General features: G+C 47.0%; 3 protein-coding genes across 10 annotated transcripts in view; 1 reads left to right on the top strand and 2 right to left on the bottom strand.

Annotated features, from left to right (window-relative positions):
• The window catches only part of LOC114878289 (headcase protein), a 101697-nt gene that overhangs the window by 38791 nt on the left and 38456 nt on the right, over positions 1-24450 (bottom strand). The window lies entirely within an intron of this gene.
• Positions 7102-22915, bottom strand: LOC114878290 (facilitated trehalose transporter Tret1-2 homolog). 8 transcript variants are annotated; one of them, XM_029191913.2, is made up of 8 exons: positions 14960-15047; positions 14690-14860; positions 9337-9478; positions 8790-9146; positions 8235-8491; positions 7912-8163; positions 7635-7806; positions 7102-7539 (listed from the first exon to the last, which is right to left on the bottom strand). In XM_029191913.2, exons 3-8 carry the CDS (start codon positions 9407-9409, stop codon positions 7262-7264), a joined length of 1389 nt encoding a protein of 462 aa, XP_029047746.1. In that variant the 5' UTR covers positions 9410-9478; positions 14690-14860; positions 14960-15047; the 3' UTR covers positions 7102-7261. The 8 variants fall into 8 exon arrangements, with proteins under 8 accessions (XP_029047746.1, XP_029047748.1, XP_029047750.1 ...); XM_029191915.2 differs by lacking the exons at positions 14690-14860; positions 14960-15047 and adding an exon at positions 21046-22915 and having other exon boundaries at positions 9337-9533; XM_029191917.2 differs by lacking the exons at positions 14690-14860; positions 14960-15047 and adding an exon at positions 21046-22915.
• Positions 20347-21023, top strand: LOC114878297 (chymotrypsin inhibitor-like). The gene is made up of 3 exons (XM_029191928.2): positions 20347-20470; positions 20628-20737; positions 20810-21023. Exons 1-3 carry the CDS (start codon positions 20407-20409, stop codon positions 20897-20899), a joined length of 264 nt encoding a protein of 87 aa, XP_029047761.2. The 5' UTR covers positions 20347-20406; the 3' UTR covers positions 20900-21023.

Raw genomic sequence — 24450 nt, 5'->3', positions numbered from 1 at the left:
TCGATTCCAATTAAATGACGAACGCGCAAAAAGCTGTAACTGAAATAAAAACCGACGATCGTGTAACGAGATCAATATCGCCCACAGGTAATCTGTTTTCTTCGCGACGCGTTACGAAAAAAATTGACGTGAAGCGTACTTTACGTTTGGATTTCAGTTTCCGCGAATCGGGCAAAAATAAGCCAGCACCGAGGGAGAGAACATCGATTCGCGTTAAGGATCTTTTATAGATAAAAGTTCGTCTACTCGTTCTTGGAAATAAGTCGTTAAGCGTAAAACATGAAATTACTAAAAAGTTAGAAAGGGAACACGTCAGGCGACAGACAAAAGCGTGCTCCGCGTCGATTCGTTTCAACTTCTCGCACGCTCGTGCTGTGCTTCCAGCGAAGCGTGTTACGCCTTCGAAGCTATCACACGAGCTGTCTTGCCTCGTCTCGCCGGCACAATGAAACCCATTGTGCACCAGCGAGCATCCCGAGCCAGTCCCGTCGCGCGAGTACTCGCGACTTTCAGGCCCGTTATCGCGAGACGTCAACTATCGAGACCCGCTCGAGCGTACGCCCTCGAAGCGTCTCGACGTCGCTCCTCCTTCGCGTCGTCTTCCCGCAAAGACGCGTCAGGAAGGTGAATGGTAATGTTTTTATGGTACGAAGGAAAGGAAGAAGGGGATGACTTCTGACATTGCCGCGAAACGATGCTGGAAATGAGGGGTGAGCTTTATAGATTCTGATCGAGAGGGTGAATAATCTTCGGGGGATCTTCTGTGATTTCTAGCGAAAGGAGTAATACCGTCGCGCCGTCTTCGAAACGACGGTAAGAAAAATGATTTATTTTACAATCAGCGTCACAATTCGTATGCTGGTATTAAAAGCGAAGGTGACGCGTAATCGCGTGTTGCATAAATCTCGATTTCGAGCCTCGATAGCTGGTACTTTCGCAAATTGCACACCCCCTGTGTGTCTGCCATTCGACTGTCACGATTACCATGCATCGCGCGCGGCTATGCAGGCCCGGCCAAACAGCGATCGAACACAAGCGTCCGAGAGAGATCACGGCCGAACAAGCGTGATACAGTAATGACCCAGACGAGCTGCATCCTTGTGCCACATAAGCCGCCGGCTACGAAACAGCCTGCGTTACGCACACTCGACAGAGATCATACTCGTCACGAGCCTCTTTTATCTGTCCTGCTAATGAGAGTTATCTTTATGGAAATTCAAAACGAACAATTTCCTTTCGAAATTAATTTTAGTAATCATAAGTTAAGAGATATACTCTAGGGACACTCCTTAAGAACAGGCTAACATTGAATTGGAAATCTAATTGCTAATTTATCGTAAAATATCAGTATTAGATCATCGATTAAAATCACTAGGCACTTTGTTTGTCAAAGAATGTCATTGCTCGCGTTTTGCATTGAAACGACTCGGTCAGTGAAAGGGTTGAAACTTGAATCGAAGGACAAACTGGAAGGAAGAAAAGGAGAAGCTATTTACAGACATCGTTAGCAGGAGATACTCTACATGCGATGTTGGCACTTCAATCATCGTTAAGAGGCGAATATGTACTTGGTACTCTGACGTTGCAGAAAATGTTGGTTCGATGGTGCGTGCCTGTCGAAGGCAACGAAACGGAATCCCGGAGGAAGTGTCTGTCATACTTGGACAAACAGGGAGAAGCAACGTCTCGCTACTTTTATCAGACGTTTCCACGAGAACGTCCTCCGTGAAGACGATATTCCAGGAACGCGTATCCACGGATCCGTGAGTCCTGAAGGAAGGCAACGAAGCGAGCAGAGTAGCCGCCGATTAGACATCGCCGAGAGAAAACGCGGCACCCTCGATTTCGAATTCCTGACGGGGGAGAGTAAGAAAAAGGAGACGCGCGACGAGCAGAGGGCAAAAACGAACTCTACCCCAGTCTTCCGTATCCATAAACGCAGAAAGGCATAAATAAAGCGTTCCTTCGTTTCTTTCGACGACTCACAGACGCGACGGGAAAGCAGCGAGTTTTATTTCGCTTCACCGAAACGACGCGTGGGAGGAAATTATACAGGGCGTTTCATAAAAGAGCTTTAGAAGATTCTCGTGGAGGGGATGGAAAATATTTCAAGATAGAACGACGCGACTTTAAAGACTATTCTCACCCCTTCGACAAACTTTGTCCCTCCGCCATCGATCAACTCTTTTTACAAATCGCGCTTCGTTATTATTTTCCCGGGGGCTGAGGAGTTGCAACGCAACAACGCGACCAGGCGCCGCGAGATTTATGAGCGCGTAAATTAGCCGAAACGGAGTTTCCGCGATGCTGCCCTCCTACCACCCTGGTAAAGACTCGCGAGATTTCTACCCTTTCAGAAGCTTGAAGAGGAGAGAAAGAAAAAGGAAAGAAAGATCGAGTGGCAAGGTTAAACTTTCCCTTTCGTTCCCACCCCCTCGGTTCCTTCTCGTGTATCGCGAGGAGGAACGAGGCAATTTGTCCTTCGACAAATTAATTTCTTAAAATATGTAGCCTGCCCGTTGTTGCAGGCAGCTTTATTGCGCGAATGCTTTATGATCCTGTGCTTTTTCTTTCTTTCTTTCTTTCTCCTTCCCCACTGACAGCCTCCGGCGAACCAGCCCTTCGCTTTCTCTCCTCGCGCTGCCCCAACCGCGTAATTAAAAGAGACCCTTGGCTGCCTCCTTCGATGCCCCGCGAATATTTTATATTCGCTCGCGTACGCCACTCGAAAACGAATTTCGATCCCTCACCCTCCTCCATTCGTCCAAAGATTTCGACGTCGAGGGGAAGAAGCGTTCCATTACAAAGCGATGCTGCGTATTCGAGTGTCCTTTGACGAAAATTTATACGAAAAATACAATCGCTCGCAAAATTCTTCGTGCGCACCCATAAAGAAGACTTGTTTCATTAAAATATGGCTATATCCACGAATCGTTCAGGAACGATTAATATTCTACTACGAAAGGAACTTTGTTGATATTCAAGAAAAAGCCCATCGATCTTCAGACGAAATACGATGACTTTTTCCTCAATTTTACTGGAATTTTCTTCTCTACCAATAGAACGGTCAGTTTCTCTCAAAGTAGATCAAGGAAAAAACGCTGAATCGTTTTTACCCAGGCCAACTTTCGACAGAGAGAAAAACCTTCTCCTAGTATCAACGTCACGCGAACTTCTCATCGAGAGCAGGATACATCGAACTGGCATCGATACACCGGAGACTTTTTACCGTGGACCATCGACTTAGAAAACCGGTCGTCTTCGAACGGAAAAACGAGAAGTGTCGCGCGATTTCAGATACGCCCCGAGCACCGTTAAACAATCGCTTCCGTTATCGAAACGCAGCGATTTTTGAGGATGACCTCCGTGAAGCCGCGGGATAAGGCGAGAGGAGTAAGCGGGTTTTCGAAGCGGAGAAAGCTTGAATCGACGACAGGGTATACCGTGGGTAGCCACGCGCAGCCCACGGTCGTTGCATTCGGTATGCAACTGGGTCGCGAGGAAATGCATACGCACCGTGACGGCGTTCGCCGATCTCCTTTAACGAGTAACGCGATTCACGGGATATCTCGAGTGAGGAGGCGTTTCGATCGGTACGATTGAAGAAAAATTGGTAATTTAAATAGAGACTGTAGTATCTTTTCACTAGAAATATCAGGAAAGCTATGAAAGCATCGAGCGGGTCTGAAAGGAAGACAAAGAAAATCGAAAGAGCCGATGATCGACGTTTCTATCGGCGATAAAGCTCGATGCCAGGGAACGCGTCCATTGATGTCACACGCCCTCACAGTAGTTTCTTTCACCCCGAGCCACGGACACCGAGCGATAAAAGGTTCCGTGTAAGACCCGGTTCGAAACAGCGATCTCCATTGACGTTGCCCTCCTACGAGCTTGCTTCTCTCTCGGTCGGCAAAAGAGACGGAGAAAGCGGATAGCAGATGCACGATAGTCGCATATACACGGACGCTAATACATAACAGAGCCGATACGCGTTTATTTCTGCTGCCGCGTTATTTGTGGAAGCCCGATAGCGCGACCGACCGACACAAGAGGAAACCAGCATCTCTCGCTCGAGATAGTCGCGAAATAGAAATTAATTAACCCCTTCGCGAACTGTCCGCGAAATTTTGGAATATCAACGTCTGCGCATCGAATGACCCGGAGAGACGATACTCGCAATCGTCTCGTTCGTCGAAAGATCATCTGTTCCTCGGTTCGACTGAATTCGAAACCGGAATCGGTTAAGAGAATCGAAAGCTTCGAGCCGGTTTTCCCCGATCGACAAAAGTGCATGCTGGAAAAATCAGCTCGCGACACGGTGACCCGTCCTCCTTTCGCGTTGAATTCTCGGTGCTGGGCGACGAAAGGGGAGCGAGAGCTGCATGCGCGGCCTCGTGCACGCGATAAACCGCGGAAAGTAGGGAGAGACTGGTAAAAAAGCGCGCGACCGAGCAGCCTGCACACGCTTTTCGACTGTACACGGCTCGAGCTGTCGCCGAGAGCCAGCGAGGCTAGCGAGCGGAGTCGACGATACCAACCGGCGAGGGCATTGGCCCCGCGGTGCAATGGTGCAGTGTGCAATCGAGGCGCACGAAAGAGTGAACGAGAGGAGGTTAAAGAGAGAGGAGGAGGTAGAGGGAAAGGGGCTTGCATCTGCGCGAGCGCGTTCGTGTCGTCTGCCAAGCGATCCGCGAGTGGAACCTTGAAGCGTGGATCGCGTGTGGGTCGAAACGCGACGCGCTCCAACGGAGAGGTGACAAGTAAACAAGTCTACAAAGTAGGAGAACGATATCCAGAGAGGAGGGAGGAATATTAGATCGTATCGTCGACTGCAAAAGAAAAAAAAAAAAAAAAAGAAGAATAAAACCCTTTGTGTTCGAAAGTTCGAATTGAATTGAAGTCGCTTCGAGTTCGAAGCCAAGAAACTTCGCCTCGGCGAAACGAGGGCAAGAAGAAGAAAGAAGAAGAGACGATATCACCTGACCTATCCCCTTTAAAGTCTCTTTTCATGGAATTGTGGAAAATCAAGGGTGTATTTAAATGGAAACTTTATTTCGTAATCATCCTTATCGCCCGGGTGGCTGGATAAAAAAAAATAGCAATTTTCCACAGACACGAATGTCGCGTATAATAAAATGGTTGGCCGATGGAATCGTGCGTGGCTCGGTATCCACGTCAGCAACGTGCACGGACCTTCTGTACTGGCGGTGCACCGACGAGGATGGAAACTCGACGTTCATGAAATATACAAGAGACACGGTTCGAACTGGCTCTCTCGAGCGATCGACTACCGTGCACGACCACTGGGTCGGTCCAGCGTCGCTGGAAAAGGATATCGGGATGGATCGAGTCCGGTCCACATTTATCCGCGCCAATGACGAGGAGAAAATCGACACGAATTCTAACACCTCTTTGAATATAAAATATAGTACATCGTTTATCGGGAATAGAATGTTAACCCGGTACTCGAAGTGTTAACAGGTTTTGTCAGTAATGCACCAGATAAGATCGTTCTCACTCTAATGAAACGAGTTTTCAACGTCAAACTCGTTCAAAGCGTCCGAATATCATAGAATTATGAATAAATATAATCTATACAGAATTGTCATGAAGAAACACGTTCCGAGTCTGAAACGAGAATTTCGAAAACGCATTCAATCAGTTAGTCGACGACCGTGATATCCCGTCAAAGGTCCTTTGGCGACTTTCCTCCCCTGTCGCTTCCAGAAGCCTGCTTTCTTCCCACGAAGAAAGAACCGGGTCCGTTCTTGCAGGAACGCGCGAAAAACTCGTCTGGTCTCGCCTGCCCTCCCGCTTCGGGGCTGTTTCTTACGACCTGCCTCCTTTCTCTCTTATACTCTCGGTTTCGCCGATAAATTTATTCGGTGACGAAGGGAAAAGAGCCCCCCACGTACCTACCATACGTGCTTCCAGGTCTCGCGTCGATTCTCTTAAAATCGACACCTTGACTTACTATAATAACATGAAAAAATTAATAATATATTCGTAACCGCGATCACCCGTTGGCTCACCTTCACCCGGGTCGCGGAATCGAAAACATCCGGCTGCGAGTCGCTGAAATGGAATCACTCCCGTTGAAATATTTCCCCCGGAATCCGTAAAGCAGATCCGCGAAACGTGCCGACTACATAAAGCGGAAAATCTGCAACGGAGACAACGCAGGAGCGTAGGCAGCGAGCAACGACGAAGCGGACGAGGTGTAACGCGAGACGAGAAGGTTTTATAGCAGCATCCATTATTAGAACGGCGATACGAGCGCAGCTACTACGCTTCATAAATATAAATTCGAATGCATAATCGATGAAAGCGAACGCCTACCAAGGCGACGGCAACTGCATGACAAATGCACGTCCGTGTGCAGTCGTTCCTCGTCGCTGCGCCCAATCCGACGTTTCTACGGGGTCGTATCACTCCCTTCGAGTTATCAAGAAAGCAACCCTACCCTGTTAATAGATTTCTGATGATCGTGTATCGTAAAAATAAAGACTACGATCGGGTCAAAGATCCCGAGACGTTGCAACGGTCAAGTACCCCTAACGACATCGTTTATCCTCTTCTTCCCTGGAAAAACTTAAGCCGTTATTAGAAAAAGAGAAATAGAGAGGTTTCGTAAGTTCCAGCGCATCGTGGAACATCAATCAAGCTCATTGATCAAGTCGATGTTCTTCGATTATCCTCTCTCGGGTCAACGTCCATGAAAGAACGCGTTCATGCCTTTTCCGCTCAAACGTCGGGGCTTCTCGTTACACGCGTAACTCTGCTCGCGCACTAATCTCAGCGGATTTTTCATTCGAAACGAGTGGAGCCAGCCACAAGCGGATCATTGTCGGCTCGAGACCCGCTTCCAAGGGCAAGGCACCCGGTGGGTGCGCGGAGACGCCATTGTGCGTGTCGATGCACATACGTGCAGAGCCGCATAATCCCGAGTTCAAGTTTAGCATCCTGCTTCCCTTCTCTCCCGACGCTTTGAGAGGAATTCGTCTCTCCGGAAAGCGTGGCAACACGAACGACTCTTTTCTCTTCAACCCCCCTGGTGCAATTTAAACACGAAAGGGTGGTTTCTGAATAAAATCGTTTTCCTTCATTATTTTCTATAGTATTAATAGAGTCGCGTTCGTTTCCCTCGAGTTACGATAACATTTATGTTACGGATAAATTGAATTACAAAGCTATCCATTTCTTCCTCGGAAATGAAAGAGTTTTCCCTCTTCTCCTTGGATTCATTTAGAACCTCCTGTAGTCAGTCCTCCACATCGAACGTGCCAAATTCCTGCTGAATCTCAGCGAAAGTCTTCCCCTTGGTCTCGACCATGAAGAACATCAGAAAGACCACGCTCAGCATACAAATTATGGAGAAGATGAAGAACGTGGGCGCGTTTCCGATCGTGTCGGTCACAGTAGAGAACGACACCGTTACCGTGAAAGCTAGTATCCAATTGAAGAAAGCCGCGCTAGAGGAAGCTACACCCTTCAGCTTCGCGGGGAAGATCTCGCCCATGTAGGCCCACGGTATGGGACCTATTTTCATCGAAAGATTAACCGACCCTTCTGATCGAGCTTCTTGAAATGATTAAAAAATCTTGAAATCGGAGATCGACGATCGTTGTACTAACCGGCGCCAAGACAGAAGGTCAGGATGTAGAGACAGGCGGACGTGAGTGGCAACCAAGAGATGTGAGAAACCTTGTCGGGCTGTTTGTTCTTCACCAGGAAGAAGACGCCGAGGGCCAGCAAGCAGAGGGACATCGCGCCCATGGATAACATCATTAGGAACTTTCGACCCAGCTACAAAAACGACCTCCCTTGTTTTAAATGAACCAACCTTGAACACCGTGCTCGGTAAGATTCGAACGAGCACAGTGTTCGAATCACCGGAGGGTATCTCAACACCTTGTCGACCAACAGGGCCGAGACAACGCAGGCGAAAACTTGGACCACCGCGAAGATGACCACCTGAAGCAGAGAATCCATCTCGACGCCGGTCTGCTTGAATATCGTCTCCCCGTAGAAAATCACCGCGTTAATTCCGCTGAACTGTTGCGCGAACATCATCCCGTACGCGAGTCCCAGGGTTTTTAGCACAGGTTTCTTCAGGAACACCGACAGTTTCACCTTCTGCTTGTGGCTACGTTCTACCTGTTCCTGTTGAAACACATTAGAAATTCAAAAATACCTGAATCAGAGTCTGTCTCTTGATGAATTCAATGACTAACTTTGAAAGCGTCGATCTCTGACTCGAAATTTGTGTCCGGTCCACGGAGGAATCGCATACACTTCCTCGCGGAATCCTCGTCGTTCTTCGACAAATGGTAAAGCGGACTCTCCGGCATGAAAATCATGGCACAGGCGAACAGAATGGGCGTCCCGCCGCACAACGCCGACGTCCAGATCACGCTCCTACTGTAGCCGCAGCAGTAAGCGTACAAAATCCCGATTACGAGCAACAATTGAAAGAACACGCCCAGAGTGCCTGATCGAGGAATACAGATTCGGTTTAGACTTCTCTTTAGAGTTTTCGTGATAGAGGAAGATTATTCAGATTCCAAGATTAGAGCGAGAGCGAATCAAGAACAGAAAGAATGAAGCGTGAATCACCTCTCTAAATGGAACGAGATAGAGATGGAAGGAGTTATTGCCCGTCTGTCCTTAAAAGGCATATTCTATCATTACTTTATAGAATAAGGATAACGATTTACCATTTAAAGAAGCAAATACTTATCGTTCGAAAGCAATTGGAAACGTAACAACCCAAGATCACGTGATCGTACCTCTGATCTGCTTCTCGCAGATCTCAGCGGTGTACATCGGCGCCGCAACGCAGCACATACCCCCGCAGGCGCCGATTAAAAATCTGCCAGTGACCACCAAGCCTACAACGGACACGGCGGAAATGATGAGGAGCCAACCGAGGAGCATCGGTGGTACGAGCGCCATCATCGTCCATTTTCGGCCGATCTTGTCGATCAAGAAAGGCACCACGATCATGCCCAATGCTGCGCCCAGTGGAAGCACGGACGCGACCACGTTGGTCGAGAACACGCTGTAATCGTACTTGCTCTTCAATATTTCCACGCAAGGCGCGCTCCATCCTAGACTGGTTCCCAACGAGAATCCACCCAAGCACGCTAAGAAAGCACCGATTCGTTTAAATTCTCAAACTATTCCCATCCGATAACGGAGCCTCGATCGATAATCGCGCGTCTCGTAGCAACATATTTTATCAACGATAGGTTAGACACGGTTTATCGGAAAGTGAAGGAGATTCGCGCGAGTGTCGATCGCGTCACGAAATTTGTTCAAGAGAGAATAGAGAACCTGCTGTCGAAGCCATGTACTGAGGAAGCCTTCTCCTGAAGAGCTTCTTGAAGTCTTCTTTGTCGTCTGCCATTCTTCGAAAATCTTGCTGTCGATTCAAAATTCCGTTCGTTTGTTTCTCACGTCGAATCGATCCTTCCTTCTATAACGCGATCCGAAAATAAGTGTAAACTGGTTTGTCTCGCAGCTTTTCAAATCTTGATGAGATAATAAAGGATTAAACGCGTTAAAGCATGCTTAGTTGAAAGTTTCGGGAGCCTCCGCGGCCTGTCTAATTCAAAGAGGGTTTGACGCATCCTGTACGATCGTTCTTGCACAGAAATGGGCGTTGAAAGAAATAATACATGAAAGAAAGGAAAAGAACGATCGTCCTAACCCGACGCGTTTTCGCGCTCCAATAAACTTGGCCGGATAGAAAGGCTCGTCCTGAAGGGCGATACCTGCGGCAGAGGCCGTATCATCGGCACAAACTAGGAGAGGGGTCGACGAGGAGGCGGTAATAGGGATAAGGTCCCTTCCTCACGCCCGGTTACTTCGGCTAACGACATTCAAATTCCATTAGGGCAGCGCGATGTGCGGCTGACAACTTTCGGATTACAGATCGGCTATCTCTTTCTCTCGCCCCTCGACGCAACGCTGAAAGAAAGAGCACCCTTGTCGAGATAATGGCGGCGAGAGAAAGGGGGGGAAAAACACGGCAAGGGCCGAAGAAAACGAGGACGATTAAATCGCGAACGCGGACCGAGGTATTTAAATGAGTGCATCTACATTTTAAACGTCTCCTCGCTGAGATTCCCTCGCGACATCTGCGAATTTCTTGGATTCCCGCGAAAATTCATCGCGGAAAAAGCTCGACGCCTTCAGTGAAAACACGAGGAAAGCTCGATAGTTTAAGAGAAGTTCCTCGAACAAATGAATCCGGTAAAATCGGAGGAAGATAAAGAACAGGAAAATGCAGTCTGCTTGCCGATAACGATACATGCCCGAGTGATCGAGTACTCGAAGAAACGGCACGTCGTTACGCGACCCGTCTCACTTGATCTTCAAGTTTCAGGAATTTTTATAAAACGAAGGTGAAAAACCGAGAATTTCAGACACCGTGATTGGTAGATGGCTCGACTGAGGATAATTGCAAGGTATCGCGAGCGAACATTGCCTTTTCTCAAATACCCGCAGATTTTATTCGCGCCGCGTCCCAGCCAGCTCCCATCCGCCGCGCGGGAACGCCCATATTTGCATATAAATATAAGTAAAAAAGTGTATTTGCATTTAAATGTCCGACCTGGGTCCGGGGAGTTGTTCGGAGCTGCTGGTCGGAAAGTTCGACGACATCCGATCGAAAGTTCGAAGATACAGCCCGTGTCTGGAAGGAAGTTAACTACGACACCGACGAAAGGTCAATCGAGACCTATCATCGAGTCTGGCCGAGAAGATTGCGGGTTCCTTGAAACCGTTTGCTTAAACCAACCGATATTTTCTCTATCGATCAACAACTTAAACGCGAATTTTTCAAGTTAAAATCAACGTTCGTCGCCGGACCTCTCGTTTTATCGGATAAAGTATGAGCGACGTCGGCTGAAATCGCTTTTCCGATACCTCGTCTAGAAGCATTCCTCCTCGTCCTTTTCTCCGCCCTATCGACTCTACTTTCAGGGTATCGATTCTACGTGTAAAAATTCACGTGTGGTGGAAAATTATGAAAAATGAAGCTCGTTACACGGGTGCACCGTTTGCCCAAGGCGGAGGGAATGCAGGAAAACGCGTGCCTCGTCGCGTGTCCTCGCGAATTCATCTTCTACTCTGCCAACGTATGATTCCCGTAAATCGTCCCATAGAAACCGATCGTAAGCATCGAATTACCCGAGCCGATGGAATCGTGGCGTGTTGGACGAGGAACGCGGTAACAGCAAATTAAGAGGCAACAAGAAGGAGGAAAAGTAACGGGTGGTTCGAGCTACTCTAATCGCGGCAATTGCATCCAATTATTCGTAATCGGTCCACCGAGGTATATAAAAAGCTGCTTTAAAGAAAAGGCTTTTGAACGGTAGCCTATCGAGAAACCGGTGGTAGCCGTCATTTTTCCATTATCTCGTTCGATGAGTTGTCGATAGCAGGATCCGAGCTCTGAATAAAACGCCCCGTTACAAGACTCTCCAGAGAGAAAGAGACTCTCGCCGCGTTTTACATCCACCGTGGGCGTATCTTTCCTTTCGTATATAGAAATTGATGGAACTGTCGGGAGGGAAGGCGTATAAAGATCGACGAGATTCGAATGGTACGCGTCATTTGGGAGCCGTCTGCAACCACCGGCGTATCCTTCAGACCGGGTAGAAATTGTCCCCGGGTACGTTTGCTTTCCACGACGAAGGGACACGTGATACCCGCTGACACGTTTTCTTTCGCGGAACCCATTCAGCCACGAGGGGGAGGGCCTCGTTGCATTCTTTAAGCTTTCGAATGCAGTTACGGAAATTGCTGCAACGCGAACGAGACATTCCGGTTTGGCCAGTGTGTCGATCGCTATCGATAGAACGTGGTTGCTTTTAATAAACTCGTTTTCCTGACGGCGTACACCTTGTACATGGCAAATCAGCCATACAATGTACTCGAACCTGCAACTTTGCTAATATGCCCGCTATCAGCTTGCCGATTTAACACGTTCGCGGCTGCTGAAACGTTCGCGAGCAAACACGTGTGCAATTAGAACAAATATGTGAAATAAGCTTGCATATTTCTTTTTTTACATTCTACTCTCGGGAGACAATAGCCTAAGTTTTCGTTACGCTTTCCCCAAACACAATTCCATCTGCGATTCGGATCGGAAAGAAAAGCTTGCTCAGCAAAGGGAAATACGACTATCGCTAGCACTAGCGTTCATCGTCCCCTAGCGCACGGCAGACCTCGAAACATCTAGGCAGCTTACATAAGCCCCGTCGACTGACGACTTGGCTTTGCTACTACCTTGAAGTCGGTCGTTGTCTCTTGCAACCGCTGCATGCCGACGTCGTATGCATCGAACGTTCTTTACAGCCGACTGGCAATCAAGACTCGCAACAACGCTCGCGGACGAGGCGGGGAGGAAGGCGCAGAGACAAGAGAGGGCGAATAGATTTCAATTTCAACGTGGGAATGCATCTTCTGCGATGGTATTGATCCTCGCGGGACGGATAATAAATCGTTGATTCGAGGTTCGTGCGTCCTGAGGAGACGTCGTTAAGAAGACGATACATACGCTACGACTCTTTTCTCTCTATCCTTTCCTCGGCTATTATTATTCCTCTGGCGGATTCGCGAACCAAACGTACGCCTAACGAGCCAATCTCGGAGCGATTGAACGTTTAACGACAACCGTGCCGTTTTTAAAGTCGATGCAAGGAATTTTAAGAGAACGAATCCTCGAGCGACGTTTACATTAGGCGAATTTTTCATCGACGCGAATTTGTTTGCTCGAGAATATCCGGCAGGCTGACAGTCGAGCGAATTGTTTCGAGAAATCTGATCGAAACGTCGAGACGACCTAATTTCGGCAGGGGTAAAACGTGACCAGGGATGGAAGCAACCGCCCGTTCCTCGTCCACCCTCGCGCAATCGATTCTAACGAGAGAGGCTTAGGACGGCCGATCAAGCTCGTATAAATCACCGTTCCTTCCCCACGAGGTGTTAAGGCGGACGGGAATGGTGTTCCCGATAAAAGTCACCAGCACGTGAATCCCTTTTCCTCCATCCCAAACGACGAAACATTATTTTTCCTACCGGATTACCTACCATCCACCTCTCTTAGAATTAAATAGGATTGTTCAGTGGATTTACCTGCAACAGAAAACAGAGAGACATAGGTCAGATCAACTGGATCAATCGAGATTATTATTAATTTATTTTAAATCAATCGAGATCCTTCTCGCAGATGAGTACATAGGGAGTAAATTGCTTAATACACCTACTTTCTCCAACCTGACAATACTTATAACATCTCGAATTTCGATATCGCTTGTCATCAACCCACGCGCTGTTCGCCTGATCTAAGGGGTTAAACGAATCCTATTTTTTCTCCATAACTTTTCAATAAAGCACTTTGGGATCCATGTTCGCCTAACGTTTCTTACTTACAGCCGTAAAAGGAACAAGCAGTATATAACTAATGGTAATAATAACCGACACAATAGCCAAGCCGCTCTGGCGTTGATTTACTTTTCACGCTCGGCTACGTGGTCGTAGAACGCCTACGACGGATAAAGTGCTCGAGGGGCTGTTTCTCGCGTGCGGCTGCGATGGTGCGTGAACGATATCGGCTACGACGCGTCCAGAATCGACGATCGAAAGGGAACACAAACCGCGTAAAGTACGAGACACGCGAGAAAAAGCGAGATTACTGACACCCGCCTTTTCCACCCGTTCACGCTTCGTTTCCGAGCGCGAAATTTTTATCGAACAGGGTACAGCCCGCGTGTTGGCGGGCGAGAAAACGCGGCGCACGGATAATTGGCAATTTCGATCCATTTGTCAAAGCCCGACGCCTGCACCGAACCGTGTGCCACCGTCCGGCTACTTGCAAACGAGCCAACGTGTACCCCATAAATTGTTGCAAATTCCAGAACGGCCCCCGCGCGAGTTCTCGCGTTCTCGCGTGCTGCTCGAGTTGTCTCGATGATAGAAGAAAACAGCGCCTTTTGTTTCCTCTCCTCGAGACGGCTTTCACGCTTCGCGGATCAGCATACCGCGCCGTTGTTCCGCTTGGCCGCGAATTACACAGCGGCATTGATTTTTCTCGAGGATAGGAGAAAATCTTGGGTTAGGCGTGCAAAGCAAAACGCTTCGATCGAGATTACACGCTAGCTTCCAATTTACATAACCACACTCTGCTCGTGTATTTCGATAGAAAACGTGCTGCAGGCCTAACGCGACCCCAACGAGACTGTTAACGCTTCGACGGCCGGTCTTGTGTCACGTATTCGTGACGCTGATAATTAACATTTTTTATCTCATCATCCTTCGATCCATTTCTCTACGCCATCCTAACGATTACCCTATCCTTAGCAATTTGGAAATTAGTAGTCTCGCGGCGTATATTAATGGAAGTATCCAATTACATCCACCGAGGCAAAGGAACGGTTAATATAGGTTTTCAATGACGGAAGTCGGCCGTTATTTCTCCGCCGCGAGAAAATCTGTCGGGACATTGTAATGGAATTGACAGCGCAACGGTAATGGAGACTCTTAGCGCGAAGGATTTCCTTGATCAAACAGGAGGGAAAATCTTCTCCCTCTTTCTCTCACGATCTCCCGCAAATATTTGCAACCGCTGCTCGCGAGAGCCCGAGAGAAAGGATGAAATCACCTTGCCCTACTTACCTACCACGAAGAAGAGGTTTCAAACGCGTTTCAACAATACAAACGTTAATTGGTCCCGGAGTATTTCTGCAGAGCTTCGATGTCGATGCGCATTCCTTTCCGGATGGATGCAAGCGTTATCTCGCGGATAAGAGGAAACAGGAATCTTGCATTTACCCACGATTCGTTCGTTTTGCTGTGGGAGAAAACACTCGACATTGCGGGCTTAAAAACACTCGAGAAGATACAGCGGATCGCGATCTTTCTTCGAAATTATTTCCCCTTGGCTACTCACCGAAGCTTTACTCACTTATTAAATACTTGTTCGATTAGCTGTTAAATACCGATCTTAGCAACCGGTACAAGGACTTCGAGTGCTCGAGAATTATCAAGTGGTACGCCGTCTTAAAGCGTGAACGACGCGTTAGGAACCGATAAGACAAAACCGCCATTAGACACTATTGTTCTCCTTCGGTTGAGTAATAATTCAAAGCAGCGAGAAGAATCAGGTTCCTCGTATCGCGCCTTTAAAACGCGTTCATTACGCGATAAGATAGGAGAACTAATAGGCGATTCGTTGTTACCCGTTGATAATCGAGCTATCAAACCGATCAACTGTTTGGAATTGATTTTCTAGCTCCGTCCATCGAAGTGGAACATACGGAGCTCGTGTACGGAAAGATGTAGAAACGAAGCCTGTTGGACATGTTTCAAATGCTGGATTTCTAAAGGAATTAACCCGCTCGAGCTGTCACGAAAGCATGAAAAGAATGTACCACGGTCGTGATACAGACTCGAATCCCTTTCAGTCTGACCTCTATTGTACACGCGGGCTCTGCGAAAGGAAGGTTGGCAAAAGGGTCACAGCCCCGGCTATCCCGTTCACCTCCTTCCCCCCCGGCATTCTCCGGGAGATACACCTGTTTGCCGGGACTCCCTTTTCTTAGGAGCCGAGTCAGCCGGATTAACCCTTTCACCGGTCAAACACACCACTCGAACGAACGCCTTGAAAGAAACAGATACCATCAAGAACGGAGAGGCAACGCGTACCGTGAATTTTCGCCACTGATGAATACGTGCTAATCGATCGTTTTCTCTTCCGGTCAGCGACAGAAGCGAGAATCGATAGAGAGAAGAGAAACAGAAGGGAAATCTAGAATCAATTCGTCATCGAAACGCGGAAACGACGGAACCGCTCGAAAGGGTGACTCGTTTCCGGCCGAAAGAGTATTTATTTACCGACCAGCCCTGTCCTCTTTGACAGGGAGTAATCCCGATGCCGTGGCGCGAAGACGCCGGAAGTGGATTTTCGAGGCGAACGGAAATACGACAGCAGCAAGGTGGAAGACGAGACGAGAGAAAGAGCGAGGAGGAAATGACTGGTAAACGCGCGGGGACGTCAAGCCAGCAGCTGTTCCCGAATGTTTTGCGAATTTCGCTGCGAGGTATTAAAGAAGGGCCCCTATATTTTCCGTCTCTTTTCTTCCGACGACTTTCCTTCTCTTCTTCATTTCCTTTTCGACGCGCAAAAACGAGCCAGGAACCGCTGGCCGGGTGGTTCACACGCCTGGCCAACGAAAATCCTGTCCCTTCTTTTCTCACCTCGCGAACCCTTCGACAAAAAAGGTCTTTAGAACTTGCAGTTTGCGTCTGATCGGCTTCCTTCGTTTCTTAACTTTTCAAAGTTTTTCTTCTTCTTTTTTTTTTTTTTTTTAAATCCGGATCGACGCGAATCTGGCGTAGTTCGATTGAAAGTACAGCTACTGAAGGGAACTATCCAAGTGTTACACTCACTTATTAATGAAACTTTGCCAGCTTGTAGAGTTTGTCGAGCTGAACACACCTATACCCCCTTTTGGGGGCAGACGGCTAATTGTTTAAAAGATATTAACAATTGCAATTAGTTACTCCTTACATTCTGAAGTATGACAAACTCACACATACAACTCACAATCTAGAGGTCCTCGGTTCAAATCCTTGGTTCTGAATTATTTTTTTTTTATTGATAATTTGTCTTTTTTTGAATAATTAAAATTCTATATAATTCTAAACTAAAATTCTATATTCTATTTTGACTAACTTTAATTATTAATATTTTTTAAACAATTAGCCGTCTGCCCACAGAACGGGGTATAGGCGTGTTCAGTTCGACGAGCTCTACAAGCTGGCAAAATTTCATCAATAAGTGAGTGTAACACTCACGTATGAGAATACACCTTTCTCGACGCTTTTCACGAGGCCACGTGAACGCGATAAAACTTGAAGAATACGAGGACACTTTGGACGATGGTGCTCCAAGCTGCTAGAAGCAGACTTTTTTACGCGACTCGTTCCAGGTGGAGGAACCTCCAGGGGATGTTTCCACCCTCTTTTGCGTGGCTTGGCGAAAAGAAAGAGATTCGGATGCAGCGACGAGCAGAATGCACAGATTACTACCGACTGTTTCGCTTCCTCAGCGTTTTCGTCTGTTGGTCGTTAAGAGGAGATCTCTCTCTGTTCCGATAACACGTTTGCGTTCGAACAAAGAGAAACAAAGTTCTTTCGAGTGTGAACTGTTTGCGTCCGCGGTTCAAAAGTAATAAATTCTACTGCGTGACAAACGCAGGAACGACGACGCAAAGTTTCGCTGTTAAATCGTTATTTAAATCTCGTGTTTCCATAGAACGCCAGCTAAAGGGAGTGTTTTTCTTAGGAGTTAACGGGCTGGAAAGCGGAAAAAGTGGAGGAAAGTTTCGGGTTCGGTCGACACAGTGGCACAAAAGGGTATCGCGGGCAATATTTTCGTCGTGGTACATTAAATTCGTACGCGTTTTTCTAACGCGACCACCATCGATAACTGGGTAATAGTCGAGATAGAGAAAAAGGGAGGAAACACGGACCTATTTTTCTTCGCCGTTTTGAAATTCAGCCCGCGGCGGTGCAACAACGCCCCCGCGGTCCGATCGATTTGCTTCGTTCAACCGCGTGAAAAATCGGGATACGTGGCCCATGAAAAACTGGAATCAAATTGCTCGCCAGAACGAAAGAAAGTCTCGAAACACGGTTGGGAAAAAACGAGGGAGTAAAATCGGAAAATAATTTTTTTCTCGAGCGTCGATGAACTCGATGAACCCTTTCCACGTTCGAAAAATGAAATAACTTTAGAATATAAAGATCGTACGGGTAATAAGGAAGATTTTCCACGGCCACGTGCATTTAACGAGAGAACGTAAAAACGTGTTGAAAAAATACAGTCTGCTTGGAGAGATTCAGCTTCGACCACGTAGCACACGTGCTAGCAAATTTGTTACGTGCCTTTAGCTGAATGCTCTGCCTCTGCCTCTCTATTTTCTCTACTTCCTTTTCAGCTCGCTTCGTTCCACGCCACAAGGTACGTTAACGATCCTTCGATCGTTCTCGAACAAGATCCTCGCTGCTTTTCCAATTTTGTCCACCGAGAACAGAGACCAGTTTCCTCAGTCTCAGCAGAAAACTTCCACTGGAATTACCTCGACCAGCTTGAAAAGCAAAAAAAAAAAAGAAGATACTCGAGGATGTCGGACCATGGAGACGCAGCATTTCAAATCGGAAATTCGTGTGTCCTTTTCCCTCGGAGCAATTTATACGGCTCTTCTGAATGAAAACGAAGGGAGGTCGACGCCTCGAGCCTTCGTCCACGTTATCGCGACGCGAAATTATCAACGACGCGATGAGGCGTCTCGGTTTTCCCTGGTTGTGTTCACTGAAAACGCGACAAAAGCGGAGAAGGACGCGTCAAAGGGAGCAAAAGGACAATACTTCGTAGGGCGTTAATAAGCGAGCAGCTATACCAACGGGGCGTCGTCGGTGTGCGTCGGGACGCTTTGTTCGCGCACCTATTATTCCCTATCTCGGAATAATCAGTCGCGTTTGGCCGAAAAACAGCTACACACGCGTTATCCCTCGGGATACCAGGGCATTTCGAGAACAAAGACCGTTCGCGCGGAGGATAAAGCGACTTAAATTCGTGTACAATCCTGTCTGCTCGCGTAATTTGTCTCTAGAATAGCAAGATCTTTCGATCTAGTAAAATATCGTATATCCCAGCCGATCAACCATGCGCAACGAGGTAAACTTTCCTCCCCAAATTCTTCTTTTATAGACTGGCTCCAGTTGCAGAAGGGAAACTTTTCTACTAATCGAATATCTCTGTGTTCTGAACGGATATCTGTTCCCTGGAATATGATTTCAATCGGTCGTTGAAAGTTTCCCAAAGTTTTCCGAACTTTTCTTGCAACGCCACCCGATACCTGATCTCATAAAATCTGATAATCTTCCCTTATCAGCTTGGCGAGGAGCAATATTTTACAAAAAAAATTCCTTCTCTCTGCGATGTACAATGGTTGAAAGAAAATTCGAGGAAAAGTAAAACAGACGCGTCTGGAGGGAAAGATTGTATCGTCGCGCACCAGTTTCACCGGGACGAGACAAAAGGATAGGTCTTGGTGGAAAGGGCGCATTATGACCGATGAAATACCGTATTAAGGTTCCCCCAAGCAAGCTTCATCCTAGAAACAGACGCACCTGCCACTCGTTCGTCCTCAATCCCGGACCTCTTTCTGCCCCCGAGCCTCGATGGGGGGGTTGGTTGAATGGGATTGTTTCACCCCGTGTTTTCCTTCTCTCTTTCTCACCGCTTTGGTCACGAATTTCATCTCTCCGGAGAATAGACAAGCGTATCCGATAGCCGCTTATTGGATCCACCGAGGTATTTCCCTCTTTCACCGGCAGAAGGGACGATTCTTCGTTAAGAAGATTACCCACCGACCCGGCACCCGACCTCGATACCGTCGCGAACAAGAGGACACCGCTCGCTACCTCTTCGAACGATCATTATTATTTCACGAAAACGGGGAATTAATTCGTTAGGCCGGCGAATAAATCGTCGTACACGAAGGAGAGGACGGGAATCTGAACGAAGCGAACGAGAGAGGCAGGCTAATAACTCGTCGACACGGGTATAATTAATGGATCGGTAAAGGATCGTGAAAGTTAATTGAATAAAATTGCGAGACCGATGATATGTGTAACTCGTGCAACGCTTTGAAAAGAAAAAACTTCGTCTGGATACGCGGCACGTGTTACTACGATAATATAGATTATCAAGGATATCGAGAATTAATGGATCGGTCTAATCTGCTAATGTAATCTAACGGTTCGGAATTTTCATTTCGTTCCTTGTTCGATCTTTATCGGCCAGTGAACGCGTTGAAGAAGCATGTTTTTATTTGACGACGAGGAGGCACACAAGAAATTAACTCCCCGCGATTCAACGCCTTTTATATTCCTTCGTCGTATATCATTATCCCCTCCAATTAGTATCTATTTGAAGAACATGTTGAACAGTACACAAAGCGACTTGCACCAGTTAAATATAATCGTTATCCGCGACCTCAAAATGTGTCACGCGTTCGAATAACAGAGAAGTTTGTTACATTGTTGGCTGGCAACAAATATAAAAGCGAATTATGCATAACTACCATTTTTGTTTCAACAATAAAAATTAATTAGACGCACCATTATTTACGAAGTACGTACCTGCATAAATTATCGTTCTTTTGTGGCTTTTCTTGTTATCGCTAGGCTTTATCTTCAAAGGAATAATAAATACTGATTAACAAACTTACGTAAACCTGGTAGGTATAAAAACCGAAAGCACTGCTAGGTTCGACATCATACGGTGACTGAACTTGGAATAACGGGAACCGAGAGAAAATCATCGAAATGAAATTCATCATGTTCCGATTCGTCCTCCTGTTAGTGCTCCTTGCTGCCGCATACGCTGCTGGTACGTATTTTTTTAATATTTTAATATTCTGCCAATGGTACATTTTCTATGTCTCGAAATTAACAATTTTCTAATGGTAAAATAGAAGAGTAGTTTTAGGAAAAGAGTAATTTTTCGAATTGTAATAAGGAGGAAATCTAAAATTTTACTCATACAGATGAAACTCAGCACGATTGCGGAATAAACGCAAAATGGGACCTTTGCGGAGGCATGTGCGAACCGACTTGCGACAATCCAGAACCAAATCCCCTATTGTGCCCAGGCATCGTAAGTTTTTTCAAACAGTCAATATAACAAATTCACGCGTAAGTATTGCAAAAATAATCCTGTCTGTTCTAGCAATGCACCAAACTAACGGCTAAGTGCAGATGTGAAAAAGGCTATGTCAAATCCGAGTCTAAAGGATGTGTCTTACTGAAAGATTGTTAGATATTTGAAAGTTATTACAAATTTCTTGGATCCTATACAACATTTCACGTTCTATTTAGATGACACGCTTTAATTAAAACATAAAAAAAAAATAAAAATCTGCAGCATAGTACTTATATTATTATCGAGGCTTTTTTCTCACTCACCGATAATTTTTGCACAAAATTCCTCTACCAAATATCTTCTCTATTCACGATTTGCCAGGTCCCATGAAAAATCTTGCAATTTTTCCTGCTGTTAGCAGCGAGCCTTAGGTCCTGAACGATTCGATTCGACTGTTCAACAAGACTTTACAGCCACTAAATAACGCTCCAGCATTCCCTGCTTACATAAGCCGCGTGATTTTTCCTCCTATCGCCTGGCCAATATGACTGAACATTCGCTTGATTAATATTGACACGTAAGGTGAAGCGAAGGAGCGAGGGAAACAATGACGTGGGCCAAATGTCGCATACAACGCGTTTTCCTGCTTGGTCCAATCGTGTAACAAATAAGAACTGGCTTAAATTTTCCGTAATTAAGAATAATTATGCGGTCAGGCGTTTATCGACAGACGGCAATTGGGAAATAATTCTCAAGTAATAACCGCACTCGTATCGTTTTACAGAATTTTTTCCTCGTCGAAATGAATTCGACCGGCGAGAAAACTGGGGGAAAAAAGCTTGAAACGGGGTGGTCGCCCGCGACGGGTCAGCGAATCGAAGAAAAAACAATTTGCTCGGCTGACGAGAGAGATTTCAGGGGTCAGTGAGAATACAAGGAGTCGAAGCTTCGTCGAAAATCCTCCTCGCGAATAGAATCACGGGAAAGGGAACACGTATATTACTGGTCCTCGAAAAGCTTCGTTCCTATCGTATTTATGAGATACCTCCGACCCGGGCCGCAATACGCGAAGGGTGGCAGAGGATGGCGGAATCAGCTCGGTAGCCAAGCCAGATACCGTGTGTGCGCTATGCTGACGGTACATACACGCCCCCGCGCTACAAAAGACGTGACCTGCACGAGTGAGAAATTACCCGAAAGCTCGCCTCGCACGTACTTCGAGCGAGGAAATCCAGCCAGGGGATGGATCCCTTTGAACCTGTCGATACCCGCGGGGTGGGAACGAGAAAAAGGGAGAGAAAGCATCTCCTCGAGTCTCCTTCGTCCGCTTTTCCATTCGTCGCACAAGCATCCTTTTCCCTTTTGCTCTTCTCGTTTCTTCGTGCAAGTACGCGTCACCCCTTCGCTCCTCTCTCAATCAGGAAATCGCGGCGCATTCGCGCGCAATCAAGCGGTCGTTCGAATCCTCCCAGAAGGGTTCCTCTCCTCGTGCCGTATTAGCAGCTGTCGAAGCCGATCAAGATCGTTACCGTTCTGACCTGAAATCTCGGCACGGAAAACGAGAGCGAAACACGGGTGGCGCGTGTGCCCGCACGCCCTTCTCTCTTCTTTGTCAGCCGACAATGCGACGACTACGACGAGGAGGAGGACGAAAATAGCAGGGACACAGTGGCACACCAGTGTCCCTGGGGTCGGATCAAAAGGGAGAAAAATTGTATGAAGCAACGATTAGCGTGCCGAGCCACCCGGTACTCCACCCTCTTTTCTCTGTCTACTTTCTTGGAAAAGAAACGTGACAAGTTCCATGACAACGTTTCTCTGTTGCTGGAGAGAAAAAAAACAACCAGGCGTTATAGGATCGGATGAAAATTAATCCTCATTGTTGGGCGTCGGTCGATGGGGTATGAAAAGGACTCCTCTCGGTTTTTTGTGTTAACGAGACACACGATGGTAACAAGCTTTGCGAGAAAGAGGGACACGATCCGTGAGATCATCAACGAACAGGAGTTTCCAGGAAACGCTGCGTCTGACCATTGCGTTCCCATTTCCACTGCGATAGTTTACGAAAAGCGCGGACCATGGACATCGGTACCGAAAATAACCGCGGGTGAAACTCTGGACGATTTCGACGCGATTCTGCGAGCGAAGGAAATCTCCAGAGTGTGTCAGATTGCGTAACGCTATCGCGCTGTTCAACCACACGGACAGAGATCGGTATGAGTACACCGCAAAAAAAACGGAAAATAAAATAAATCTGACGTGTTCTTTTTTTTTTTTTTTTTCTTTCTTTTCCTCTTCGGACAACAACGAAGACGCGCAACACTGACAACGGAGGATTTGTTTTCGAATTTTCCTGCGGGCAAGAAGGAACCGGAGAACTTTGCCGTCTCGATTATTACGCAATACGCGTACACAAGAGACCCCGTCTCCTCCCTCGCTTCTCCTCGATGGCTCTCGGCTCGTTCCCTGGCTCGCAGCAAACAACTTACATAATACCGTATATTTATCCGCCGCCACGAGTTTACTGCACTACCGACACCGTTCTCTCTGTCGCGAGGTTCCCCGTCAGCCTCGAAAACCGTGCACGCGTTTTATACATGAGATACGCGCGTTACGTTACCAGATGGCTAATTAAGAAAATTACGCTGCTTTTCTTTTCGGCTCGACGAGTTATTACACGGCGAGATTACTTATCGACGCGTGTCACGCTGCCAATGAAACATGGCCTCGTCTAATTATACACGTAGATAAGATCGTTGTGTATGCCTCGCGTATCTCCACTTCCATCGTCGACTGACCTTCCACACAGATGAGTAATGTAAAATACGGGTTTCTATCTACGTTGGACCGAACCACGCCGTCGATCGACCGATGAGTGCCTCCGCTTTCGAGAATTCTATGCAACTTGTTTTTCACCTTCGATACACTGGCTACTTTGTTATTCCGATCACGCGGACGAACGATACTCGTTTCGAATCGAGTGAAATTCCATGGGTGGATCCATTCTATTGCGAACGTAACACGCTGGAGGAAGTTATATATATATTTTTTTTTCTTTCTCTAACCCTTTCAGTTAAATATTTTCGTTCGAAGAACCGAGTATATTCTGATAGCGATAGGTTTATTTAATCGCATAAAAGTCTAAGCTTATCGTCAACCACGACCTCGGACACGTACGGCTATCGCAGCGAGCGGGGAGATACGCGTAACAGATAGCCGCCTCTCCAACGAAGGAGACGTAAGAATAGAGGCGTGGTGGTAAACAACGTCGATGTCAGACGATAGTTCCTAACCTAGGCCAAGAAAAACTCGACACTGTCGAGTCCGGTTAACGCGTCGATACGTAACGTCGCAATAGAATGGATCGCTCTTTGCTCGTCCTGGATCTTTTCTCGATGCGCTCGAGCGTGAGAGCAGGCACGATGAGAGGAGAACGGAGAGCGCGTGCTACCCAGTACATACCATGATGGCGTGATATCGTAGAATTGATTTGTCTTACGCGGCCGCAGAACGGCCAATTATTCTACGCGAAAGACTCGTTATCCAATTTGGCTAACAACGAGGACGATTGGAACCGTCCGCCTCCGATTTTAACGAGCCTCCTGCCTTCGAACGTTCTAGGGTCATCAAGTTGAAATGTAGAATCTAGTTTGAAATTTCAATTATTCAAGACCAAATGGATGTACAAGCTTCTTATTTGTTATGTAACGATAAGCTAAAACGATGCT

The sequence above is a fragment of the Osmia bicornis genome, chromosome 9 (assembly GCF_907164935.1).
Source record: "Osmia bicornis bicornis chromosome 9, iOsmBic2.1, whole genome shotgun sequence".
Classification (NCBI taxonomy): domain Eukaryota; kingdom Metazoa; phylum Arthropoda; class Insecta; order Hymenoptera; family Megachilidae; genus Osmia; species Osmia bicornis.
This window is presented reverse-complemented; position numbering and strand designations above follow the sequence as displayed.